Genomic DNA, 21,343 nt, shown 5'->3' on the forward strand with positions numbered 1-21,343 from the left:
TGATAGAAGAGAAAAAGTCGTTTTCTCAATTTTCCTGCCCTGTTTGTAGTTCTTAACTCCCCAGCTTCTGTGGAGGAGTAATATTCTAAAAATCCCGGTAGTATTAAACTCACGGCTTTCTAGTTTTGAGAATACAGAGGAAACCGTGACAATGACGGAGTAGTCCCAAAAGACAAATGTATGCCCATGCTACATACTGCTCTGTAGTGCAGAGATGGAAAAACCCAGGCAGAATCTGGACAGCAACTCTGCAGCTGTACAGGAGACAAGCCTGGGCTATGCTCTGGGATCCTGGGCCAGTCTGCACCTGCAAAAGCATCCCCACCCATCCTGCAGCCTGCTATATGGACTGGCAAGCAACTAAAAAGCTCTCAGTGTTGTATTTTCAAAAAAGTCTCTGTCACAACTCACCCAGGACTCAAAATTACCTCGTGAACCTTGGGCATGAAGAGCATTGGCAATGTTCTCCTTTACCATGATGTGTGCCACTTACAGGATACCTCACTGTACAGCTGTCACTGCCTACAAGAGAATCTTCAAAACAATCTAATCCATATCCATTACTGTTGTCCTCATTTTACAGGACAGAAGACATCATAAATATATAACTTGTAACTGTTGCAAAATTCACTGTCAACATCAGAATTTAAGAGTTCTTGTTTCTGAGGACTCTGCTCACACATCTGAACTCTGTTTACAGCAGAGAAAGTTCAGATTTTTTTACTTGAAATAAGGTGTCTGAGTATAGAAAAACAATTAATCTTTTAAATAGAATTAGGCATTCCAACCATTTAAAAAGATGTAAATTGCAGCAAGTTCTGCAACAGAAAAATTTCCATGGTCCAATACTTTAGGGTAATTCCAGGGAAAAAAATAATCTGAACAGAAAATCTGACCTTTTCCATAGAAAAGAAATACTTTGACCCAGGTCCCCTTTTTTTTTTTTTTTTGGGGGGGGGGGGGGGAAGGGGGAAAGGGAAATACAACCGTAGCCAAAAAAACCCCCCGAATTCAACCCCCTAAACCGTTTAAACTGTTTTACTTTCATTCAAATTGAAAATAAAATAAATTTGAAACTCTGACAGTTGTAAAGTGGAATTGAAGTCCTTTGGCCAGCTCTTTTTGTCTGTTGAAACCATGTAGCAAAAAATGTAGCCTGATATATGTACATATTAGGGTGGGCACTCAGTGTTTGAAATACAGTATGGAATTGCTCACAGCACATTAAGAATGCTCAGCAATGTGCAGTTTTAGGGTTGCACTTTATGCTGTAAGACACACTGTGCTGTTAGCAATCCTTTTTCTCTCACTAAGCACACGTTACTTGAGTTTTCTAGTTGAGCATACACCTAAATGACTTTTAACTTTTTTTTTTTGAAGAGGGCCATAAATTGTCATCAAAGACAGGGATCTCAAATCAGCTGTTATTTAAAGACTATCTGCATGTTCTCAAAATCCTATGCTATCCTTACATCAATATCCTTTATAGAAAAGCAGGAATTCGGGGGATATAAAGCTATGAACCCAATTAAAGAAAGCATTACCTTCAATTTGCATGTTGAAGGTATTGTGGGGTTTTTGAAACAAAAATTCTGTCTTGTGGGGGTTTTGTGTGACATTTCTTAATTTTCTTAGTTTGTTTTCAAAGATGATTTCTTTTCATCCACTTTTTCCAAAAAGAAATAGTGGTAGCCGCCTCCACTTTGCCATACACTCTCTTTTGCTTCCTTTACAGGGGGTTGATCCACCTGTTCATTAAAAAGGGGAAAACCCGACTTTGGGGAGTGCCTGTAGAGTAGGAAAGTTGCACAGTGATATGACTCTGCCTGTGTGTGAGAGAGAAATGAAATAAAATCCAGAGCTGAAAAACTAATTCACTGTATGTAGCATAGAAGAAAAATCACGCTGAAGTCCTGAGCTAACTCACATAATGCTTTCAGGAATCAGAAAAATGACACTGTCAAAACACAACATTAGTTTTCAGAAGCCTCCAGGCAAAATTTTATTTATTTAAAGTTAGCTCCTATTTTAATAACAAAAAAGTGGCAGCATATTCTACATCAAAGAAAAAACTTTTCCTAATGTTTCCATTCCTCTTGTGAAGTACTGGAGTTGAAGTAGTGGAGCTGTCTTTCTCTAAATAATTACGTGAGTGGCAGGATCTCAACCTGAGAAAGCTTTTTGTCTGCACTGGGGACTATACCATAAAGAGAATCATATTTGGCTTGCCTAGTCTGAGCTGCAGTACGAGATACTCAAGACTTTCAGTATTTAAACAGTTAGTTTTAAACAAGATCCATAAGAATGAAGACGAGTCCTGAATCAACATCTCGGTACACTGTAGCACGTTGACCAAGGAGGAGTACAGATGAGAAGCACATTTATGGGCTACAGCTCTCCAGTCAAGACCCATTAACCACATTCCTTGTGGCAGTACCCAGGAGGAATGTCCCTTAACAGCAGGATGGCGCACAGCTGGTAGCTTCTCTTGCATATTACCTTCATTTCAGGCATCCTCACCTTCAGACCCAGACCTTAGAGCAGTCAAAGCATTTACCATTTTATACCTCGCTGAAGGGATGAGAGATGCATTTTAAAGTTCATTTCCGGATCTCTTTCCTGGCAACTCTATTTATTCCTCTTTGTTCTTCATTCATTAATCTTTTAAAGCTAGAACTAGTAATGGTGAGAAGGCAGTCCAGGGTCTTTTCCTTCAAAGACATCCCATAAATAAAGAATAAACCCCTTAGGTCCCTAGACCTGTTGTTTGCCTTTTTAGCTTGACTTCCCCACCAGTTCCTAGTAATACCATTCCTTTGGCAATAACTTCTTGTCTGTGTTTCCTTTCTATTATTTCATATCCTTTAACAACTCCTGCTTTGAACCTTAGCAGATCCAGCTCTGGAGCTGTGGTAATTTGGTTCAGTTACAAAAGGCTCTACATTTGCATGTATCTGGGTCTTGCTGCAGAACGGTTGGGTATGTGTGGGAGTAGGACTGAACTTTGTTGCAACGAGATAACTCTTACATCTGAGAAATGTATTTCTTCCCTCTGGGATCCTGGTCTTTTCTAAGCAACAAAATAAACTAATGTCAAGGCAGCTACCAGAAAACCCATGGGAATGAGCAAAGGGGAAGCAATGCTTGCATGAGCTTGCACCCCTAATGCAATGGCACAACTTCTGTCTCAGGAAAATAATGTCTTTCTTGTAAAGTGAAGGTATAGTAATAATGTGATGTATGAAGGATGTTATGGTAAGACAGTACTGTCGACAGCTGCCAGTAACAAGAGTTGCAGAAAGACAATAAAGACAGCACAGAAGAGAGATTTTTCCCCTCTATCATGGCAAAATCTAAAGTAGAACAAGTCTTCTCATGAGTAACAGAAAGTAGTGACTCTCGATGGGTCTTTGAGGTTGAAATGGGTCTGGATGGGGCTTTGAGGTTGAAAACTGCTTCTTCTGCCAAAGCAAATACCACTACTTGGGGACTGTGGAGAGTGGAGGAGCTCTTCTCCCAGCAGCATAACCTGAGACCTGCCTACACTCACACCGTGCAGGGGAGGCCCCCAGCACGTGCGTGGCTGTCCCAGTGATGGCCCAAGAAAATTTTATGTGATGGACTTGTAAAGCATCTCAGGATCATCAGGGATGAATCATGCTGTAAAATGTATCATTAATGTTACTAGATGTATTATAGAGTTCTGTGATCTGAGACTGCTGCAGGCAGTGTGCTGGGAGAAAAGCTTTCCAGATTGTGCTCATGCAAATTTCTGTCTGTGATCGCATTCGTTCTGGTTCCCACTACAACATTACTTTCACACTCATGTGTGCTGCTCACTCAGTCTAAACTTTTTGTTATTGCAGGTTGTATGACTACAACATAGCATCCCTTTGCCAACACCTTTACAAGGGTGAGAAAACATACAAATATGGGAATAAAGGCACAAGAAATCTAATGGATATGCTTAAACTTTCCCAGGAAAGGGGTAGTGCGATCCTAACCTTTGCCTCCTGACTTGAACACATGCCCTAACAGGCTACTAGACTGGGGTAGCTGTCAATTTGTTCATGGCATTTAGTTCAGCTTTTGTTCTGAACCATTATTTTATTCTGGACTGGGAATCCTTATAATTCAGAGAAGAATTTCTGAAAGCTGGGAAAAGCAAATGTGAAATCTAACCTATTTTGAGTCCATCCTGTTGTACTGTGGACAGTAAGTCTCATCAACCATATTAAATTGTGCAAACAGTATTTTGAAATTATTTAAGATTGATACAGTCACAAAACAGCCATATAATAGGAGATGGAGGATGAACAGACATATCCAACAAATGTTTTTTAAACATTGCAAGTGAAATGGAGAGCCAAGGCAATGGCAAGGAGACCTAGGGCCAGTGACATATCCTGTTAGAAGAGCCTCAGAACAACCAGACTGTTTGGGAATGTAGGAAAAAAGCAGGCAGTGCTCTAAAAAATGAGAAAAGCAGGAAATCACAGGCAAATCCTAATCATGAATTAATCCAACAGAAGTCAAATCCAAGAAATTGTGAGCAATGAATCATCAGTAAAAGGGCACTTGCATGTAACATATGAGTTCAATTCACAGGTACCCAGTCTGTTTTTTAAAATTAAAATTTAAAGTAGGTCAAAAATATTCAGTGTTCAGATGAAAGTTGAAAAAAAGAAGCTTTCACGATCTCAAGTCTGTATTTTGAATGTTTGTCTAATACATCAACACAGGCTGGCTTGCCAGAAATATTAAAGTACAAGTAAAAAGATCATAAATTAGTAAATTGTCAAGTATTCTTAATATGTATTGTCAATGCCAGACATTTATAATAGTAAAAGCAGGTTACTTAAATAATAAGTGCCAGTTAGTACTCAGAGAGCTCAGAACAGTTTTACTTTAATACATAGAACAAACTAGGTTTGCTTCAGCAAACCCATCCTGAAAGAAATAACAAAGATTTGACTTGGACACATGAAAGGTTTCTGTATTTTAGGATTTCAGTGTTCATTTAGAGAACTATTACACCATGCACTAGAAATCTTGTATTAAACCAATACATTCATTTATTTGAAATAAAATTTTTATTCAATCACTGTATTTTGATAGACTAGGCTCTGCACATAGACAGGAGATAATGGATTGAACAGGATGTCCTTGAAGGAGAAGAGCGGCTTCAGACTACCTTTCTAATACTCAGGAGACATCCTGCTTCCAGTGCTCATCAGACTTCTGAAGGCTAAGAGGAAAGATGCACCCATGCTATCCGGTGTAACAAATCAGCTCCTGAATTACCTAACTGTAAAACTCACGGGGAAAAAAATTAAATAATCTCTGCTTAAAATATCTCAATGTCATTTCAAAATCTATTTAGGAAGATCAGCTCTGGTGCCTTTATAGCAGCTTAGCCATGTGCACTGTAAAGGCTCACTGGTACTGTTGCCATCACTGGGTTTTGAAATGAGTACAGCACAAAGTTACTAAATCAGTTTTGGTCTTACAGTGCCATTTGGTCATACTTTCAAGCAATTAAAGAAATTTATATACAGAGACTTTTAAAAGGAGGCAGGAGACAAAATTTTATGGACACAGAGACCTATAACAAGACAAAGAGTACTTTTTGGAAAAAAAGAAGCAGAGAAGATGTGCAAGACATATTATAGCACTTGTTAAGCAGAGAAATGAAAAATTAAAACCTTGAGTTACATTTTTAAAGACATTTTCCCACCCATTACATAGCCCTTCTGTGTTCTGAGTGCTGGAATCAGCCAACTTTTTGTGTCATAATAAGCATACAAAACATTTTCCTGCAGGCTTAGTAAAAATCAGAGAAACAGAAGAATTTATGTGGATACAAAGTCCTCAAAACCAGTGTCTTAGCACATATGGGAATTTATAGTCTCAAGATTAAAACTTGCTGGGGTAATCACTCCACCAATCTTGCTGTGAAAAAAATCACCACAACAAAAAATAAACACAGCAAAACCCCCCTGCATCTGAATTTTGAGTATTGATGTCCTTCCCTCTTTTCACTAAACCATATGTATGTATATAGGTGTGTGTGTGTATGTCTGTACCCATCTCCCCACCTCACTTCTTCAGCTACCACTTTGTTACAAAGAAAGTGAAAAAGAGCTCTGCTGAAACATCTTATTCAGACTAGGACCCAGTCATTCTGATGCAATAAGGCAGATAAAATGGTGCTATTTCTCTCTATTATAAAAGTCTAAGGCCTCTCTATGGCACACCACTTTACTCACCTGCCTTGCATATCAATGTTGCACAAATGGCCGTGTTCATACTTAAAACAGCGTAGACTGAGCTTATAGTTTTAGTCACTCACACCACTCAGAAACTGTTTGAAGCCTCTCTGGGAGAAAAAGTCAGCAAACTATTTTTTTTAATGTATTCACAATTTAAACCTGTTGAAGTTCTATTTCTCTCTCTCAAAAAAAGGGAAAAGGTTTGCTTTCATTTGAGAGAAAAATAAAAGATCACTGGTTTTTCAGACCAATGTATTCTGTTACCATTTCTCAATGCAGCTCTACTGGGGAAAAAAAAGCAGGCTAGTTTGAGTCATGAATCTTGTAGGAAGACTTGCAGGAAAAGCTGGTTTCTTTGGGAGCAAATATCCTGCCACCTTAAAATATCTAGTACAGTACAAAAGCTAAGATCAATGTGTTTCAGTATCTTTTTTAAACTCATGATGAAAACAATGACTGCTACAGGAGACACAGTGAAACTTATGCCATCTCTTTGGTTTCCATATGCATCAATGAAAAAATAAGCTTCATCCTTATCTCTCTGAAAGTACATCTTCTCTTATAGTCCACTGTGTCTCTGGCCCATGGGCACTCCACACTGAGAGAAATAAAATACTGGTATTTCCAGGGGGAAGGGAGAAAATGATTTTGCCTTCTAAAAGAGTAGAATTCAAATAACCAGGCACATCCAGGTATTAACAAGTCCTTTTCTGATCGTGGGAAAGAGCGACGATCAAATATGTGTAAGTCTAACCTAAAAATGATCCTGAATACTAATCAACTAATGTATTGTTAACAGATTCATCCCTTTTTCCTTAAGAAATTTAATACAACCATTTATTTATACACCGTTACATAAAAAAATCTTTGCTTTGTCCCTTTCAAAAATATTTAAAGATCTGAGAAAAAAGTAGTTCTTACTAAGGAACATGGCAGCTCTGCTATATTATTGGAAGCAATAGTAAGGAACAATAACATTTAACAGAGTCTAATGTCAAATATTGATCAGCATAGTATGCTGGGCATGCAAAAGTTCTAACAGGAAGATCCTCTTATCTTTAGTCACTTGTTTTATATCAGGTGCTGCCAAGTGCATTTCTGATAGTGGGTAGGAAAACTAAACTGGAGTGCTAGGTCCACCTCTTAGTCACCTCACATGTCCTGCCATGCAGCTGACTTCTGTGCAGGGATCTCACATACATGCCGGTGGGAGAGAAGGATAACTGGAGTGCTGGTCTCCTAGCTCCAGTGCTCACACTCTGGAAGAGAAGCAGTGAGAATATATAGATGTGGAATATAGGCAAAGCAAAGATGTGATACCCATTCTTGAAGGTTTAATTTCTAGTCTTTGTCTGAAAGTAAGATTTTTCTGCAGTGTGTTACTGCTTCAAGCCAAGTCCAAAAGGCTTTCTTTTCTATACTGACCTTATGTAACGAGTAAAATATCTGTGGCAATGAAATTGACAGGAGCTTCACTTGTGTGTCTGAGCCTGTTGTTAGTGAAAGCAGTGGTAAAACTCCTGATGATTATCTGGAGAACACTGAAGCCTTCGGTCTATGGTGGCACTGAATACTGGTAGCTGGTAGCTACCTGAATGTTGGTAGCTCTTTAATAAGAGCTGTCTACCCAATGTAAAACACAAAAATACCCCTGGGCCAGAAAGCAGGATGGCAAATCCTACTGTCTGGCCATCGTTTCCATTATTTGTTTCAGTAAAATGTGCATACTAAATACTACTCTGAGTAGTTCTTCCCCAGTGCTAGAAAATGGTTAAAATCTGGCCGCAAATAGAGTTTTCATGAGTTGGCCCAAAGTGAGTAAATTCAACATATAATTGAAAGGAATCCAATCCTTAAAACAGTATTGGAGGTAATATTCTAGTTTCACCTCCATCCAAATGATCTAAAGTTATAATTGGTGTATAGTAACCAGGCCTAAATATATCAAAGAACCAATGTGATCAGACCAACTGCATCTTCTAAAAGTCACCTGCTATAACCTGCAGGCATCTAAAAGTAAGCCAGAAAAAAGTACACTATTTTTAAAAGAAACCTTTATTCTTCATACAAACCTAACTCTGTCACATATCATGAGGCATCATTAACAAGCTAATATGTCTGCTTAAATCAAACAGTATTTCTCCATGAAAGTATCCAACAGAGTTAGTATCGACCCTTTTCTTTGTTCTCTCCTGGATGGAATATATGTGCATTTTGATATCAACTCATCTCCTTTTAACTGCTAGCTCAGCCAGCATGTTATATGAATAACATCTTTGCCAGGTAAATCCAGCACAGGTACTAAAATCAGAGCTGGGGTCTTCTCTTCCAAATATTTTTCAAGGTATTCTTGCAGTCCTAAAATAGAAACAAAACAGTTAATGAACCCCCTTTGTCTTATTGTGTCCTCTTACAAATTATTTCTAAATACTTTTCTGAAAATTGATGTGGAGTAGCAACTATCAAAAGGAAGTGAAATGCAACTCTTAAGTTTTCACTTTACATAGAAGGAAAATCTCCCACCTCCTTTTTGATTAATTTGAGATTAACTTTAGATGTCACCTAAGGCCAGAATTCAGCAAAACAGTTAAATGTATATTTCTCAACCTCAAGTGAGTGAGTTGATTACAGATAGAGAGAGCTGAACTAGAGCAGGTAGTAAAAATAACAAAAGGCCGGTTGAAATTCAGTTCTTTGTCATTTTTGATATTTGGATGATCAGCACATAGTTGTCTGTAAATGAAACTCTTCTCTCAAGTCCCATTGTGGTGCATGGACCATTTTCAAAAACTTTATGAACTTGATTTCAATTTGTAATCAATGGATGAGTGCCATCTTGAAGACATAATTGAGGAAGTCCAGGAATGGCAACATATATGACTGAATATCTGGAATTACAGTAAGATTCCAGATACAGTAAGATGCTAAAAATACAGAATCTGGCTATGAGAAGCTATAAAGGGACTGGTATGTGTTGCAGAAGTTTGCAAATTTAAAAGTCCATTATGGGAGCAGAATTAATAATTGAGAAGATCTAATTGGAATACAGAAGAAAAGTAAAGAATGGAAAATTTAAACTTGGCATCATGACATTTTTGGTTGTGCTCAGCCTCAGTGAACATGCTGGAAATCAAGCCACAAAGAACCGTAATGAAAACTACAAAAAACCCGCTGAATGACCCAGAAAAGACAGTTTCCTAATGATAAGGTATAGCCTGCATAGGTTCTTGTTTCAATAACTTATTTCTGTCAGCAGCTTCTGGGATTATGGCAATTCTTTATAACACTAAGCAATCTTGGCTAGAAAGGGTGTAAAGAGGGCAGAACTTGCAGACTGTCAGAGCTTTTTTTTTTTGGCGTCACTGCCTGTGAAACTGCGAATAGGCAGTTCAGTCGAAGTGTTACCTCATCCAGGATAAAACAGGAATTTTGCAATTGTATTCACTGAAGCCAAAACTCCTCTCTTTTTATCTGGCAGCAGCAGCATAAATTAATGTAATAATGGCAATGCTGCCTACAAAATATTGCAAAGACAGTACTAGTCTCCTGAAATTCTGCTGCCTTCCTTTGTATCATTGACATTGGAGGTGAAGACAGACAAGGGTGAGCCAAAGATCAACAGTCACCTCAAAGGTCAAAGGACTTCTTCATCTGGTGTGTAAAAAGGAACTCATTCTCTGTAATACAGATATTCAGCAGTGACCCCTAATTAACTATCAACTAGCATTTTACTTCTAAAATTTGACTTCAGAAAACTTTACGGCTATGCTGACTCAGAAGGCATTAAGTGGAAGGGGTAAAGGGTAAGCCACCTCAAAATCACTGATTCCATCCTATTAAAATTACCTTTCCTTTTTTTCATCCATTAAAATTGTGAAAATACAATTTCAGACTTCAACATTTCTTCACAGGCTTAGAAGTGCTAAAAGCTACCAGAACAAGTCCAGGTATTCCTTTTAAAGGGAGAATTTGAAAATAGGGCTATCTGGAAATAGAACCTCATTCTTTTGTGGCTTTGAGGTGGCCAAAATAGCCATAAATATTCACATTTGGACATGCCCTAGTGGACTTGCTTGCCAACCAGGAAGAGCTACCTTTCCTGAAGACCAGTGCCTTTTCTATTGCCAGTGCCTACTTGCATAAATGAAATGTGGATAAAAATATGGGACATATGCCTCTAAATATTTTACTGTACGTACAAATCAATTTGTTTGATATGAAAGCAGTGCAACTTAGATGTGCATCTTTAAACACTTAAAAATTGTGGATAAAAGTCTGCTCATGCAAACTTCCCCTGAAAAGTAGAGACTAGGTCTTCTAAAACAGTAAAATTGTATTCTAAGGTCTCACAGAAGAAAATGCACAATTAGTAAATCTGTGGCAACCTGTGCAATTACAGAAAAATAAAATTTTGACAGCTATATATTTTACCTGCTATAATAAGTTAGTCCAAATCTTCCAATATTAATTGTATATTTTTAATTATGGGAAATTAATAAAGACACTATATTTTTTTCACTCATTCAAAATATGCTTTTAGATAAATAAGAGCCTCAGCCATGAGTGTTTTCTGAGTATGTAACTCTTTGTTTGAATACAAAGATTTCAAAAATGTCCTTCCTTTATATCATACATGGAAATGCTTGCTCAGTTGTGTGCCATACTTATAGAAGTTGATTTTAAAAGCAAAAACAAGTAAAGGACAGAGGGTTACAGTGAGTGTGCTTACTGGAGCTTTAATAGGAGCTATAGATGACTGATGTCAGTCTTAAAGTTATTTAAACTGCCCTGATACAGAATGTTTAAGTACAAGCAAAACCAGCTGATTATCAAACAGCAAACAAGTGGTGTGCATTGTGGATGTTTTCATATCCTGTGACAGTCCAATGTGCTAGCCACATTGCAGCACACTTGCAGTTTCATGGAGACCAGCCAGGGGACTCTTGAGGTAACAGAAGTCAACAGGGAAACATCAGGGAAATATCTCAAAGAAATTAAGGGGTGTTCCTCTAGGAAGCTGACACAGCTGACAGCCCAGCTGAGGTGCCTGTACACCAATGCACGCAGCGTGGTGTAAACACAAAGAGTTGGAAGACACCATTGCTGCTGAAAATCTATGTTCTTGTTGCCATTACAACACAGCTCAAGGTGGGTCCATGGCAATCTCATGAGGTTTAACAAGACCAAGTGCTGGTGCTGCACCTGGTTCAGGACATCCCCTGGTATCAACACGGGCTGGGGATGAACAGATGGAGAGCAGCCCTGCCCAGAAAGACTTGTGGGTGCTGCTGGGTGAGAGGCTGGACATGACCCAGCCATGGGCACTGGCAGCCCAGAGAGCCAAGTGTGTCCTGGGCTGCACCCAGAGCAGCGTGGGCAGCAGGGAGAGGGAGGGGATTCTGCCCCTCTGCTCTGCTCTATCCCACCTGCAGTGCTGCATCCAGCTCTGGGGTCCCAGCACAGGAAGGACATTGGTCTGTTGGAGCAAGACCAGAAGAGGGTCACCAAGGTGATCAGAGGGATGGAGCACCTCTCCTACAAGGAAAGGCTGAGAAAAATGGGTTTGTTCAGCCTGAAAAAGAGAAGGCTTCAGGGTGACGTAATTGTGGCCTTCCAGTACCTAAAAGGATGGAAAGATGGAGAGGGACTTTTTACAAGGGCATGTAGTGATAGGACAAGGGGGAATGGCTTCAGATTGAAAAAGAGTAGGTTTAGGTTAGATATTAGAAAGAAATTCTCTACTGTGAGTGTGGTGAGGCATTGGAACTGGTTGCCCAGAGAAATTGTGGATGCCCCAGCCCAGGAAGTGTTCCTGGCCAGGTTGGATGGAGCTCAGGGCAATCTGGTCTTGTGAAACATGTCCCTGCCCAAGGTGGGGGGTTTGGAACTGGATGATCTTTAAGATCCCTTCCAGCCAAAGCCATTCTATGATTCCATGATTATAAGTACATTAAATTTGCTCAAAACAGGTGAACTTCATCCTGCAAGATGGATCCCCCTGCTCCCAAATGATCCACAGAAGTTCAGGGAGCAGGTTCCATATGAAATTTCTTCTGGCATTACCATCTATTTCTGCTATTCCTTTGTTAAGACAGGATACTGAAATCAATAATTTGATGATCTCTTATGTTGACTTAGCAGCCCTTCCATATAACGTGGCACAAACTAAGACTGTAAGCCCTTGTTTTTAAAGGTGCTTTTCATACTAGGTAGAAAAATGTCCTGAGAGCTCCTAAAGGGTCATTCCAAATGATTAGGAGGGTGATTTTTACATCTTTGCTGTCATTGGCCTCAGCAGGATTTAGGCAGTATCAGGTAAGGCCACAGAATCCACTTACATTTTCAAAATCAGGTCCTTGTTATTGTTGCCATACTCTTGCTTCACTGTATATCTGCAAGGGAGTAGTAATCTAATGAGTCATATGAAAAAGGAAAATGGTAGCAAAAAGGGAGATCACTTTTAGCCCAGTACGTAAAAAATCACTTTCATATTACAACTACTATCTTTCCTTCACTTTTTAACCAAAAGATATTGTTACATTGCTTAGAGCAGGTTTTTAAATCCCTGAGCTAATAAAGCTCCATTGCTTCTGCAGCAGAGATCTGACATGCTGCATGTACTTTGAAAAGATGCATCACAGGGGATCAGGTTCCTAACAGTTGACTAAGAGTTCCAGTCCCAAAAGATCTGCCCCTGGTGTGCAGAACACTTAACCCTTCGACCAGTACCAACATGACTATTCACAAATTATTGATGTCCCTAAATCCCTGGCAGATTGCAGACAGTTCTTGTCTCCCTTGAAGCCAAAGCATATGGTCACTAATGAGATGGATTAAAAATACATATACACATTCAGGGCTTTGTCACATGAGTGTAAAGCCACAGAAATGTTAGAAGGTGATTGAACTGGACTGAACACTGTTAAATACATGATTAGCTTGTTATGGGTCGTTTCCATTGATCTATATATGGTTTCACAGCATAGTTTAATTAAAGCTGCCTGGAACAAGCCTCTGCCTTAAATGATCAGGCAGTGCAATGAAAAGGTGGAACACGAGGAACTGGAGACACCTCTCCCTTTCTTAAACATCCAGCTGACTGTCTCTGGTGTACAACCACAGCAAGAACGGAAACTGTGCTTCCAAATGTTGTCTGTTTTTACAGTCCAGGGTTTTTCTAACATTTTTCTTTATATAAAATGATGTAGTGTGATACAAGATTTTGAAAAAAAACCTGCACAGTTTGCTTGCTTCATTGCAATTCATACCTTTCTATCCAAAATAAAATCAAACCCAGTAAACAAGAATATACTGTTGGAATATAAAAGGGAGTCACTTGGCAAAATAGGATTTTGTGCTGGGTTTTTTTGCTACAGCTGTGAAGATTTTAAATGACAATATGAATATTTTTCGAAGTCCAATACTTGGCTTTTCATATGGCGTCTTATGTTTCTGTTTGATGACATTATTTATCTGAACATAAGTTAAGCAGCTGCTTTGAATTGCAGGGGAAGTCTGTTATAGCCAATGTTACATGAGACAAATGACCAGTAGGATTTTGGATAAGGCTGCGAAACCACTTTAAATCTGTGATTTCCTAAGCCAGTCATTGGAACTGTGACTATAAAATGACTTGTGTTCTTTGCTACATAACTTTCAAAACATAATCTGTGTGGTTGAGATTTTTTAAACTATGTCTAGATTTCTCTCCCTTCTTTCAATGTCAACAATTGATGAATGAGCTTTTCTGTTGAATGGTAAATACACAATACCATTTGTTAACAGAAAAAGTAACTGGTATAATTTAGACTTCAAAAAAACCCCCAAATTTACTGTTTCAGGCTTATTTGTAAGTATACATACCCCAAAATTAAAAAAAAAAAAGAAATTACAGAGGGAATTGTAGTTGTATTTGGAACTCAAGTCATATGCCTGGTCAGTTGCCAAAGCAGCCAGATCTGCATGTCTGTATCTGCAAACAATTCTTTCATAAAAACTTATCTCCACGAATTCCTCACATTACATTTCAGGTTGTCTTGCAATTTATGAACCCATCTATACTGACAGACTTCTTTCTTCTCATACTAAACAATGTAACAATGAAAACACCTTTTTCAAGTAACCATATAACAGATGAACATACAGCCTATACTGAAAGCACCAAGGCCAATGTTAGCCATCCCCTTTCAGCTTGTTCCTAATACTGGATACCATTTTAGATGACTGCAACCTCTTCTGTGAAGGATATGGTTATTAGGATCCAGACTGATAGGATTCTGTCACTTTGGACATAGAAACAGAGCAACACTTAACCCAGCAGAGCATTCACCAAAAGAAACCACGGAATCACAAAATAGTTTGAGTTAGAAGGGATCTTTAAAGCTCATGTAGTCCCACCCCCTGCAATAAGCAGAGCCATCTTCAACCAGACCAGGTGCTTCAGAGCCCCATTCAACCTGACCTTAAAAGTTTCCAGGGATGAGGCATCAATCACCTCTATGGGCAACCTGTTCCAGTGTCTCACTGCCCTCATTGTAAAAACTTCCTCACATCTAGTCTGAATCTACCCTCTTTTAGTTGAAAACCATTACTCCTTGGATAAGGGGCATCACTACAAGCCCTATTAAAAAGTCTCTCCCATCTTTCTAATAAGCTCCCTGTATATATTGAAAGGCCAATAAACAGTCTCCCAAGAACTTTCTCCAAGCTAAATAACCCCAACTATCTCAGTCTTTCCTCACTGGAGAGATAAGTTCCACTCCTCTGTCCATTTTAGTGGCCCTCCTATGGACCTACTTCAACAGGTCCATGTCTTTTTTTGTGCCAAGAGAAAAATCTGCTATAAAGAGAAGACTAGTGCTCTGTTACATTTTACTGCTAGTCCTGTTTGTGCAGTGGACTTCTTGTACCTTTGGAATCTATCCCAAACCTAGAAGTTCTAGTAATGTTTTTAAGCAGGCTACAGTGAAAACATAATGAAAGTTGCTCTAGGCTTGACGGGTACCCACAGGAGTTGTAGCAACTCTTCCTACAGCTGAGCAGATGAAAGGAAATGAGGAAAATGAGCTGTGTTTCCCTGCATGCCATACTGGTAACTCCTGCTCTCAGATTTAGTGAGGAGAAGTTGTGAGCGCAAAAGGCAGCAGTCATGGACCTTACTGTTCATGTGAGATACAAGAAAAATGAGTGATTGGCTTAATCTATACTAGTAAGTTAGTCAGGATGCCTGAATGCTGCACCACCAGCAGCAAGAGGAGAGGGATTGCTGGCATAAAATGACCAACTCTGAAGGAATCCAGATGCTGCATCTTCCTCTCCCAGCCTCACAATCCTCTCTGCTGTTCCTCTGCTTCAACAGGAGGGTGTGGGAAAGAAAAAGGGCTCCCTCATAATCAGGGAGAGCATTAACATTTACAGGAACCTCACTTTTCTAGAGCTGAGTCACTTGGCTGAGTAACTGTACAAGTCTTTTTAGACTGTAGCTCATGCATTTTTTTAGCATCTGAAAGAAAATTAGTAGACAGAACAGTTATTTTTAGTATCGGTTTGATAGTGGGCCTGTCAGCCTTGGTGATGCATCTCTTTTATCAAGCTGCCACAATACCTTGTTTTGTTTTCAGAGCAAAGTTTGATTAAAGACCAATTTCAGAAACGTTACTCACTGTGGGCGTTAATTAGTGCTTCCTGGCCTCTGCGGGGTCTATCTTATGATCCGTTTCACTTACTAAACCCTGTAATTCAATTTACATGAAGATGGGAATGAACCAACCCCCTTCTATTCTTCTGAAGGCTTCTGTTTAACTTAGTCCTGAAAGAACCTCTCTCCTATAATTCCCTAATAAGGAATTCTAGTTTCTAGCCTTTTAAAATCAAAATTAAAGCAATACTTCACATCTATACTCTTTTTATATGAACTGTGAAGGAACTTCAGAAGGGGATAGGTAAACTTTAGGAAGCCTTTGCTTCCAAATAGTGTTTTTAGTGGTGCCCAAGTATACTGTGCATCTTAGGAAAAACTGGTAAACATCTTTTTCTCTTCCTCTGCATCTTTATGGGAGTGGAGCATTGTCATTCTGTACGAGAAGGTCGCTGGTGTTGCCCTCCTCCTCTCTCATTAGCAGACAAGAAAAGCCTTTTGTCTTTCTGAAAGCAAAAGGCAAGCTACTAGGTCAAAAATATTAAAGAGGTGGTTGATGACAAAAGACTTAATAGTACTGGCAGGTAAAAAGTAGCAGATGGAAGTGAAATTTATAACATGATAAAAGTAAAATTAGGAACTACTGAATAAAATGAATGAAAAGAAAATGCAATTGGGGTACTACACAAATACAAGCAGAAAAAAAATTAAAAAAAGAAACAGTCCAAAAGAAAACCTGACTCAGGTACACTGAGTATTTGAAACTAGGTTGAAAAAAACATGAAACCAGTACTAAAGAGACCAAACCTGTAAAAGGGAAGATGGTCTTTTTTTTACAGTAGACAGCCTGCACAGGAAAACTGAGGCTGGGTGAGGCAACATATTCAAGCAGAGTTCATGGACACTACCATCTTAAAACATCCTCTTCCAAGTATACATTCTCTCATGAGCTTCCTGCTAAATTTTGAAACCTAAACTTCATCTTAGTTATAGTATGGACTTAGCTGGCAGGGATGCTTCCTAAAGTTGTACAGTGTGACAGATACACCAGAAATGATGAGAAGGAAAGAAAATAGGGCAATGATAACCATAAAATAGATGAATATTTACAACAATTAAAATTTCAGACCCAAATGCCATCCCTAAAAAAGGTGTAAGCCACCCAACTCTCTCTGGATATACAGAAGTTACCTTCCAAAGTGCACACAGTACCAGTCCAATGAGGTATTTTATCATGCATATCAACAGCAAGTAGCAGAAATAAATGTGACTCTTTTAAAGATAAACACTTGTTGCTGAGCTCCTCTGCATATTAGGGCTGTTTCTCAGTAGAAAGAATTAAGATTTGGCTTCCATAATAATTCTTTCAAGCTGCTGGCTACAGCTTAGAAAATAGCAGAACATGAAAACTCATTGCCGTGTGTTTTCCAATGTTCTGTTTTTAGTCATGTCCTATATACAGATTGAGAATCAGCCTATACAAGGTTATAAATGTGCACTTTTGTTTAAAATGTCATTAGCCTTCTGCACTAAATAAAGAAACACTTAAGCATGCCCTTCCAATGCTCACAGTGAGTCTAAATATAATTTCAAAGAGAATGGAGGACTGAACTTTACGAGTACAATCACTCAGAGAAGAACTTGTGCTTTTTCTAAAACCATGACAGAATGCAAAGATCATGAGCTGGTTTTCCCTGCGTGCTATCCTTCAACCCTGTAACGATCCAATCTCTTTATGGGGTGGATGGTTATTGAATTTGTATGCCAGCTGTGTCCAGAATCTCTGGGGAGGATGGGCTGTAGTGACGCCAACCAGGGATGAGTTACGAATGGAGACAGACTATTACAAACATAGGAAGTAGTAAAGACACATTTTTCAGGAGGCATTTAAGAATGCACTTCACAGTATGTGTATATACTTGTTCACTCATATAGTCTCACCTGAATGTGCCTATATGGGCAGATAGAACCACAGGATTCACTAGAGGCTCACACACATGTTTTTGTTGTACTCTAAATCAGATAAACATGTACTTTACTTTTTTTTTCCAGACTAGTTGAAAACTTGGTGTGAAAATGATCAACTGCAACAGCACCTGTGCAGTAATTATGGAACTTGGTTTTTCACCCTTAGGTCACTTTGCAGCTACTGACTCTTGGCCCATAGTCCAGGAGCATGAGATGGGCAGATTTGCAAGCTGTAGGACAGTTGGTTGCTGTGCCCTCCAGGTAGGGTTGGGGACATTGGTGGGGCAGTGTGTGTGGGAAGCCCGGCTGTGCCTGCTGGTAATGCAGGAACTTTTATCTCTAGGGCCTGTCAATCTGGCACCTTTCACAAGTGTTAAATTCACTTAAGTATATTTTTTAAGAAGCTGTCATGAGACATACTGAAGCAAATATGTCCTTCAGTGGTTACACATGGACTAAGTTGTAACAATGTTTGTGAAGGGCTTTGACATCCCCAAGTGATATGTTTGGTACAGCTTCCACATTTGTTCGTTTATTCAAGTCTGCTAAATAGTCTTCAAAGCCAGTGGGTTAAAGAAATACCTGACTGGACACAATGCATCCAAAAGGCCAGACCACAGAGAGATGTTCATATAACTAGAGGACACCACATACATCTGCTGGTAGGAGAATTTAGTCTACAAATAATAGAAAAGCTTTCTAAAAGATGTTGTGATAAGCATCTTTTGACTGGGTACAGAGATCATATGGTCCTTGCTTTATGTCAAGTTAAGCTGTGATCATTTAAAATAATACTGATGGAATAATTGTTTTCAGTTTCTAGGCCAGATTCTCAACAAGTATAAATGGTAGCTATGCTAATTTACACAAGGTACATTGAGGACCTTGCATGGTAGATTATATATTTATATATAGTATCATGTGCAAACTAATGAGGTTATTTCTAATGTTTACCATTGTAAAGAACTCTGAAACTTTAAATCAATCTCCTGCACTAATGTAAACAGTGTATTCTAACAGAAACAGATAAAAGTGCACCAAACATGTTAAATACATTATTAGGTCAATGGAGATCATTCATATTGATCCAGGTCTGGCTTCACAGCAGTTTAATCAAAGCTTCCTGGAAGATGTAACAGTGGTCATGGCATTCACTGCCTTTTGTGCTGACTCAACAAATGACTAAAATTTCATTACTGCTGCAACTGACAACTTATGCAAAATTATCCAGAGCAGGCTAAAAAGAAGGGTAGACCAGTATTTGGAGGTGGAACAAAACCCAGCTTCTGTTTTAATGGGGAAATTGTGCTGCCAGATGTTGCTGATGATCCACCCAGAAATTTGTGGGCTCTTGATAGCCACACTACTTGCTTCCCCTCGATCTGGCAGATTTACATTAATTGGATTTTTATCCTGTATGGCAGTGACCCAAGATATCAGTACCCTCTTACTCCCTACAGCCAAGGAACAAAAAAAGAGGGATGAAAGTCTTTTGTTCCTTCTCATGGCCTCTAAGGATGACAAATAAATCTCAGTGCTAGTGCTTCCTGTGTAATATGAGCTCATAGTTTGTTACAGAACAGGAGGCTTGGGAGAGTCATTCAGCTGTGTCAAACAATAGCAAAATGAAAGAAAAAGGGTCTGTAACTTGGCCACATAGTTATCTGAGCTGCAAGTCATTTTTGCTCTAACTTGAAGTTATTAATAGGATAATTTACAAAAGCCTTCAGCAAGACTTAGGTGTCATTTTATGAGGCACTAAATAAACACTGAATAACAGACAAAGTCTACCACCAAGAGTTTACCATTGACACAAAACTCTGAGAGCTGAAAAACGAACACTGGATAGGTAGGAAACTGAGCCATAGAAAACACTGGAAGAATTACATGATTTGTTAAGGTAATTTGTAGAAAAGCCAACAACTGACCCCGAATTCTGACCCAGCATACAGCCCTTCTCTTGAGAGCGTACCACAGTGAGGACACTTCCAAACAATAATACAGTGGCAAAGAACTGAACCAGCCTTTTGCTTGGGCTGCTCTTGGATCTCTGGAAATTAAAATCACAGTCCCAGAAGAGCAGTGCTGCACACGTTCCACCCGCTCTGTGTTAAACAACTTCACTGCTTGGAGGCCTCTGCTCTTCTTCCACCATCAATAGGTGAAGCTGTTTACAGGTCATTTGAAAGATACCTGTGGACTTCATGGCAAAATAGTCTATTATACCTGTCATAAGGTTCTACATCTAACTGTATTATGATTTCTTATTAAACATTGCAATATATTTTATACCACAGTATATCAAAAAAGTCTGCATTAAGTTAAATTATTGCACAAATATATATTTTTTTAAAAAAGAAGAATGTTTCTCCACCAAAACACATGGTCTCAAACATCTGTTTAAGAAAAAAAACAAACCAAAAAAGCTTTATAGAATGCCTTTTGGGACTGCACAAACCGCATTGCTTTCTGTAACTCTTATATTTTGTGTTGACACCTAAAGTATACAGCATAGCACAGCAGTAAATGGAAAAGCTGCCCAGATCTAGGCCGTTGCTTAGAGGTTTCAGGTTCACCCAGCTGGATCAGCCCCTCAGGTGGGCCAGGACCCACAGGTGACCGGTCAGTCAGAAGCACTGACAGCTCCTCTGCTGGATCACTGGTTCTTTTGTCAGGAATTTCTGCTTCTGGAGTCTTAAGCTACATCTCTGTTAAGAACCATGTTAGCTCAAAGAGATACTGGATTAATGAAATTGAAAATGCTCAGAAGAAAAATGTATGTGATGCTTTAACCACTTTTAAGAAACATGAAGTGCAAGTGATGGAAGGGCGACCTTTATCTTTTCCACCAACAGAAGCCCAGCCTAACAGGCACAGTGAAAACATAACTTATCCTTGTGCTTCGTTCTGTTTAAGATGTGGTTTTAACAACTTTTCAGTACAGGTAGAGAGAAATAAATTGTTCATGAAGTTTTAAAGTAAAGATAAGAGGCCCATACAGCCCTTTCTTTGGTCAACACTGGTACTTTATGCCTTGGGCCTTAATTTGTCAGGGAATATCACACCTGCAAGATCATCACTAGAGTGGTCTTACCAGTATTTTCTACTCTACATTAGCTGAATGAGTTGGCTTTTTTTAAAAAAAGGCTTCTCTTGCAAGGTGGTTTTTTCAATTACACCACTGCTATGACGATTCATTAGAAGGAGGCCATCACCTCTTTTTCTCTTTTGCAGAAAGCACATTTTGGTAGAAAGGAAGGTAACAAAATATGCTCTGCCTAGCTGAATTTCTGCCAAATCACTTTTCAGGGCAAAGAAAACTCATCTTCAATGTGCCACAAGAACACCTGGGGTCATTAAAAGTCCCAAAAAATCTGGTAAGATAAAAAGGTGAAACAGGAAAATGCTAAAGGAGGATGATGATGATTATTGTTATTCATCATCTTTTAATCAGTTTCATTTTTGA

At 39.0% G+C, this 21,343-nt stretch overlaps 1 protein-coding gene across 8 annotated transcripts in view; it reads right to left on the reverse strand.

Annotated features, from left to right (window-relative positions):
• DPH6 (diphthamine biosynthesis 6) overlaps positions 1–21,343 on the reverse strand; it is a 230,753-nt gene that overhangs the window by 20,337 nt on the left and 189,073 nt on the right. Inside the window, exons 15-16 of one of the 8 annotated variants that reach the window (XR_007204464.1) lie at positions 8,345–8,630; positions 1,974–7,531 (exon numbers count right to left, since the gene is read on the reverse strand). The exons of 6 other annotated variants lie outside the window; for them this stretch is intronic. Coding sequence is in view for 1 of the 2 variants with exons in the window: in XM_048308051.1 (XP_048164008.1) it covers positions 8,515–8,630 (116 nt within the window). In the remaining variant the exon portion in view is untranslated. Of the gene's footprint in view, positions 1–1,973; positions 8,631–21,343 lie in introns of those variants that run through there. One more of the 8 variants, XM_048308051.1, reaches the window with a different exon arrangement.

The sequence above is a fragment of the Corvus hawaiiensis genome, chromosome 6 (assembly GCF_020740725.1).
Source record: "Corvus hawaiiensis isolate bCorHaw1 chromosome 6, bCorHaw1.pri.cur, whole genome shotgun sequence".
Classification (NCBI taxonomy): domain Eukaryota; kingdom Metazoa; phylum Chordata; class Aves; order Passeriformes; family Corvidae; genus Corvus; species Corvus hawaiiensis.